Here is a 6,570-nt window from a genome sequence, read left to right as displayed (position 1 = left end):
CGCCCTGCCCCTGATCAGGGTTGGGGTGCCCACTGGGGGGTAGGGCCGGGCAGGGCAAGGGGCCACAGGCGTTCTGCCGGTCAGTCTATTTACATATTACCCTTTTATTACTGTAGGATGGGCACATTGTAGAAATATGAAAAGTGGTTACTGCAAAGAAGAAGGTTAGCATGCCTTAGGGTTTCCCCATCTGGGGGTGTGTGGTAACACGATCCCACTGCCTCATACGTGAGTGTCCCGTGTGCTGACCTCCAGGTGCATCGCATAGGCACACTGACAGTTTCACCTTCACCGAGCAGTGTGGCAGCCACCATCCACGTGTGGCTGCTTGACCTTAAAGTCACTAAAATTAAGCAAATAAAAAATTCAGTTTCTCTTGCATGTGCCCCCTCCGGGATCGAACCCAAAACCTAGGTATGTGCCCTGACTAGGAATTGAACCCAAAGCCTCGAGTGCACAGGCCGACACTCTAACCACTGAGCACATCAGCCAGGGCAACACGGTTATTTTTAACATATAGATGCTGACAGCCTGTGCTGATTGCGCAAGCTGAGATTTAACGGGTATGTGTTTGTGTGCGCGAGAGAGAGGGAGGGAGGAAGAGAGAGGAACGTTATGACTGATTCTGATGTGCATCCTCCACTTGGTTGAGGACCTCTCATCTGGATGTGGCTCTAGCACAGGCTGTGCAGCCTCATCAGCTCCGCACGCCCCGCGGCCGTCCTCACCCACGGGTGATCCCTCACAGCCTCCCTTCCTGGGCACGTGGACAGTCTTTCTCCTGCTTGTCCTCTCACGTGGCTTTCCTTCCACTAGGTCGGCCCTGTGAGCCTCAGTGGTGGGGACGTCCTGCAGGGCCCGGGGTCTCGACGCCCACCTGGAGCCCCTCCTGGAGCCCCTCTTGCCACCGGGATCGAGCAGGCAGAGGGCCCCGCGGCTGCCTTGTCTTCGGAGGAGGACACCGCGGGGGTAGAGAACGTGAGGAGCCGGACCTACTCCACAGAGCTGCTGGCGAGGCCGCGCTCGGAGCCCAGGGCCCACGGGCTTGGGGAGTTCCCGCGCTGGGTCCCGGGGGCCTCGCAGGAGCAGGAGGGCCCCGGCCATAGCCTGCGGCTGGAGGTCAAGTCTCCTGAGGAGGCCTATGGCTACATCGTGACCGAGAGCGAGTGAGTGGAGCCCTGGCCTGGACCTGCTGGTGCCGGGACTCTGGCCCCTCCCTGGAGGGGGAGTCTCAGGGTGGAGGCGCTTGGGCCGCCCTCCCTGTGCCCAGCAGATCAGAACCGGAACCTGAGCTCGAGGGCAATTCCCCGAGGGATGAAGTGGCCTTGTCTCCAGGCCCGGCTGGCGGGGGCACTGGGAGGAGGAGGCCTGGGCTGTGGGTGGCGCTGCTCCGGGGAGGGGAGGTGGGATCGGGTGCTGGCTTCACCCGATAAAACACCAAACTCATTCCCCCTTTCACACCAGAGTGGTCCCCCGGAGGGCAGCACGCCCTGTCCTCACGCTTGTTTTGACCTGAGAATCACAAACATCGTGTACCCAGCCAGCGACAGGCAGTCCCCTTGTCCAGGTCACCTCACTGACGAAGCTGGCATTTGACGCTCAGCTTTGTACAAACGTTGTTTTCTTCAGGTGATGAAAGCGTGTTTGGGAGAAAGCGTTATCTGTGTGGCCGCACAGCTGTGTGTGTGTGTGTGTGTGTGTGTGTGTGTGTGTGTGCGTGTGTGTGTGCGTGTGTGCTGCCTTGCATCCCAGTGGCCCCCTGTCCAGGTGTTGCTGCGTCGGGTCGCAAGCAATCATGGCTCACGGGTTGTTCTCAGTGGGGGAGGGCTGCCCGGCAACTGGCCCCCGATTCTGCAAGGCTCACGCCGTGCCCAGAGCCGGCGGCGGCTGCGGTGAGGATGGCAGGGCGCGTTGTGAGAAGCAGAGCAGCAAATCCTTTGTTCTGAGCTGAACCACAGGCGCACGTCAGAGCCAGGCTAAAGCCTAAGACCATTTCCAACAGCGACAACGTTCTCACTGTGTTTCTAGAGAAGTCAGCGGCACGGCCTCCGGCTGGCCCAGCGCAGGGATGGGGGCCGCGCTGTCTCCAGGCCGTTTTGTCCAGCCGCGTTGGTCCCTCCTCACCGCTGCGCCTGGCTGGTCTGTCCCAGGTGGTCCTCTCTGTCCTCCTCTCCTTTCCTGAGGACTAGCAGTCCCCGGGGGTGTCCGGCCTTCAGAATCCCACCCAGAGACGGGCAAGCGGGCACCTGATGGGAGCCTGCAGAGGCGGGCTCTGCCAAGAGCGGAGGTGCCCTGTGGGGCAAGCGTCCCACAGCCTGGCCTTCTCTGAAGTGTCAGCCACCGAGCACAGGTCTTCTCTTCCTTGGAAAACATCCTCGTGTTGTGTGTGCACTATGTCTGGGTGTGGAGGTAGGTTTATGTCTCTGTGGATGTGTGTTATGTGTGGATGTGTTATGTGTACATATGTGTATATGCCATCTATATGTATAGTGTGTTTGTGTACTGTGTCTGCATGTGTGTAGTATGTGCATGCGTGCATTGCATGTTTATTGCTGTGTGCCGCGCATGTGCATGTTTTATGTGTGTGTGATGTGCCTATGTAGTGTGTGCTGTGTGCACATGCCATGTGTTTGCATGCAGTACATTTATGTGCGCTGTATGCATGTGTGTACTGCTTGCAGGTGTGTTCTGTGTAGTGTGTATAGAGGTGTGGTGTTATATGTTGGATGTTGCATGTAGTGTGTTATTTGCGCACATCATATGCATGTGTGATGTGTTTATGTATAGTGCATGGATGTGCACACATACATATGCAGTACATGTTTATATGCAACATGTAGTATATAGTGTGTTTAGCATGTTGTGTGTGCACGTGCATAGGCATATGTTGTGTACATGTATGTGGGTGTTGTGTGTCACATGTGTGCATGCAGTGTGGTGTGCACGCATTTATGTGTGCTATGCACCACATGTGTATCATGTGCATATGTGCATGTTGTGTGTGTATGCGTAGTGCATTTATGTGTGCTATATGCATGTGTGTTCGTGTGCATGCATGGTGTGTAGTATTTTTATGTGTGCTGTGTTATGTGTGTGCTGTGTCGTATGTGTACATGTGTGTATGTGTTGTGTGTGTGCGGTGTGTTTATGTGCACTATGTATCATGTGTACATAGGTGTCATGTGTTTATGTATGATGTATATATAGTATACATGTGTACTGTGTGTATGTGTGCACATGTGTATGTGTGCGTGGTTTGTATCATGTGTGCTGGTGTGTGGGGTGTGCATGTGTGTACTATGTGCGTGTATGTGGGTGTGCATATGTGTAGTGTGTTTGTGTGTGATGTGTGCATCTGTGTAGGGTTGTGTGTATAGTGTGTGTGCTGTGTGTATGTGTGTGCACATGTGTGTATGTGTTGTGTGTTTATGTGTATTGTGTATCATATGTGTGCTGTTGTGTATGTTGTGTGTGGTGGTTGTGCATGTGTTTGGTGTGTTTATGTGTGCTGTGTGTATGTGCACATGTGTGTATGTGTTGTGTGTTTATGTGTACTGTGTATCATATGTGTGCTGTTGTGTATGTTATATGTGTGGTGTGTATATGTGTGTGGGTTGTGCATATGTTTACTGTGTTTATGTGTACTGTGTGTATGAGTGTGTGCACATGTGTGTATGTGTTGTGTATTTATGCGTACTGTGTATCATATGTGTGCTGTTGTGTGTGTTGTGCGTGTGTTGTGTGTATGTGTGTAGGTTGTGCATGTGTGTAGTGCGTTTATGTGTACTGTGTGTATGAGTGTGTGCACATGTGTGGATGTGTGGTGTGTTTATGCGCTGTATGCATGTGTGTACTGCTTGCAGGTGTGTTCTGTGTAGTGTGTATAGAGGTGTGGTGTTATATGTTGGATGTTGCATGTAGTGTGTTATTTGCGCACATCATATGCATGTGTGATGTGTTTATGTATAGTGCATGGATGTGCACACATACATATGCAGTACATGTTTATATGCAACATGTAGTATATAGTGTGTTTAGCATGTTGTGTGTGCACGTGCATAGGCATATGTTGTGTACATGTATGTGGGTGTTGTGTGTCACATGTGTGCATGCAGTGTGGTGTGCACGCATTTATGTGTGCTATGCACCACATGTGTATCATGTGCATATGTGCATGTTGTGTGTGTATGCGTAGTGCATTTATGTGTGCTATATGCATGTGTGTTCGTGTGCATGCATGGTGTGTAGTATTTTTATGTGTGCTGTGTTATGTGTGTGCTGTGTCGTATGTGTACATGTGTGTATGTGTTGTGTGTGTGCGGTGTGTTTATGTGCACTATGTATCATGTGTACATAGGTGTCATGTGTTTATGTATGATGTATATATAGTATACATGTGTACTGTGTGTATGTGTGCACATGTGTATGTGTGCGTGGTTTGTATCATGTGTGCTGGTGTGTGGGGTGTGCATGTGTGTACTATGTGCGTGTATGTGGGTGTGCATATGTGTAGTGTGTTTGTGTGTGATGTGTGCATCTGTGTAGGGTTGTGTGTATAGTGTGTGTGCTGTGTGTATGTGTGTGCACATGTGTGTATGTGTTGTGTATTTATGTGTACTGTGTATCATATGTGTGCTGTTGTGTATGTTGTGCGTGTGCTGTGTGTATGTGTGCAGGTTGTGCATATGTGCAGTGTGTTTATGTGTACTGTGTGTATGAGTGTGTGTGCACATGTGTGGATGTGTGGTGTGTGTTTGTGTGTCGTGTGGGAAGTGTGTGTGTCATCACTGATGAAGCCTCCACTGCACAGCTGCTCAGGGAACCTTTCCTCCCCCTAGGGCATCCGTGCCCTGGCCTGTCCCGAGGGCTGGTGCTCATGGGAGACGCTGGCTGTGTTTTCCAGGAGCCTTTGGAGCAGGACAGTCCACCCCCTGGGTGTGGGCACTAGGGCTGGCGCAGAGGGAGTGATTGCTCGTGAGCCACCCTGAAGGCCCTTAGGTTGGGGGTGTCCTCTGGCTCTGGCCGAGGTCCTGCAGAAGAGGCAGTGTGATGACGGGCTTGTCCCGGGCTCAGTTAGTTCCCTATGAAGCATCCTGGGTGCCACCTGGGGACCTGAACACTTACCCCTGCACGGGGGCTAAAGACAGTCCTTATCTTATTGTGGCTGCTTTCCCCTCTTTGCTGCTTCAGCAAATTAAATGTTCGAGGTGCGATGCTCACTGTCACCAGGCATCGCGTACGAGAGGCTACGCCTCCTCCCTCTCATGGACGGAGCAGTGGGCTCTGACTCTGTTATCAGAGTAATGGGTAATCGGGGATTCTCTGGGGTGAGATTTCACTAGATCTCCACTACGTGTTCATAAATCAGATGTTAATTGACAGGAATCTCATTCTATTCTCTTTTTAAAGGCTTTTGTATATGTAGTTTCCCATAAAAGGAGAAGGAAGGCGACTTCTAGCTCAGTGTTATGTCATTGCCGACGTGTGCGCCTCACCGACGTTCAGACAGGCGGGAATGTGGCTCAGCATGGCCGGCACCCTCCTCTCTCACCCTTGCTGACGGACAGGGTGCGCTGTAATCCTCATCACTCACAGCTTCGTCATCTGCACAAACCAGGTGGATTATTTGAGACTGGATGAAAGGCAGGACAGCCACCCTGTCCTCCACGGACGACTAAACGTTATTTCAGGTGAAGGTGGCAGGAAGAGAGCACGGCTGGACGGCGGGTTGGGAGCGAAGGGGCCCTTTCCCTCCCAGTGAAGAAGAGACCCCTCACCCCTGACGACAGAGCTGGGCACACGCCGTCCTGGTTCCCTGTCTGCCCTTCGCAGAAGGGACTCACCTCACAAGTCACACGGATCCCTTGGCATCATCAGTGTCGAGTCCATGTCAGAACTTGCAGCTCATTTGTTTTCTGACGCGGCATCCGAACAGCCCACCGGGTGCCCAGCTGTGACTGCGGCCGCCGGCCATGCCCTCCGCTGGGCTGACGCCTCCGTGATGTGTGGCCTCCAGGGTCCAGCACTGGCTCGGAGTCTAGAACTGGAGGGTATTGCAGCCTCGTCTGACCTCCAGCCACTGTGGGAAGGAGAAAATATGTCACAGTGCGATGGAGGCATGAAAACAACGTCACTGCGTCCGTGGCCCAGCGGGTGCCGAGCCAGCGTGGCCGTGGGAAGGTGCCTGGGGGCACTGCTTTGCCGGGAAGGGCGCCTCGGCGGTCGCTGTCAGTGACCATCGGATCTTTCTCCTGGGCCGAGGATGAGACCTGCTTTGGGGGAGGGGCAGGGCAGGGAGGAGAAGGAGGTGTTGGAACAGCCCGGCCTGCGACCCTTCCATCAAGTGACTATGTGTGTCTTGCTTGTCTGGTGGGTCCCTAGAAGCCTCCTCATTCATCGCGATTCGACAGCGGCGGTAACATGCTGTGGGCTCAGAATGGAGATGCCGGAGACAGGAGACACCGCCTGGCTGCCGAGGGTCCTCCCGGGAGCTGTCCCGTCACCAGACCCTGGCCGGCAGCCTGGCGCCCTCCTACCCCCAGCCCCAGCTCCGACTGAGCCCGAGCGCCC

At 53.5% G+C, this 6,570-nt stretch overlaps 1 protein-coding gene across 1 annotated transcript in view; it reads left to right on the top strand.

Annotated features, from left to right (window-relative positions):
• The window catches only part of PTPRN2 (protein tyrosine phosphatase, receptor type, N polypeptide 2), a 496,295-nt gene that overhangs the window by 192,219 nt on the left and 297,506 nt on the right, over positions 1-6,570 (top strand). Inside the window, exon 10 of the mRNA XM_005861191.2 lies at positions 817-1,166. Coding sequence (XP_005861253.1) covers positions 817-1,166 — 350 coding nt within the window. The remainder of the gene's footprint in view (positions 1-816; positions 1,167-6,570) is intronic.

The sequence above is a fragment of the Myotis brandtii genome, unplaced genomic scaffold (genome assembly GCF_000412655.1).
Source record: "Myotis brandtii unplaced genomic scaffold, ASM41265v1 scaffold145, whole genome shotgun sequence".
In the NCBI taxonomy this organism is placed as follows: Eukaryota; Metazoa; Chordata; class Mammalia; order Chiroptera; family Vespertilionidae; genus Myotis; species Myotis brandtii.
The sequence above is the reverse complement of the archived record's forward strand: the minus strand, read 5'-3'. Positions and strand labels throughout refer to the sequence as shown.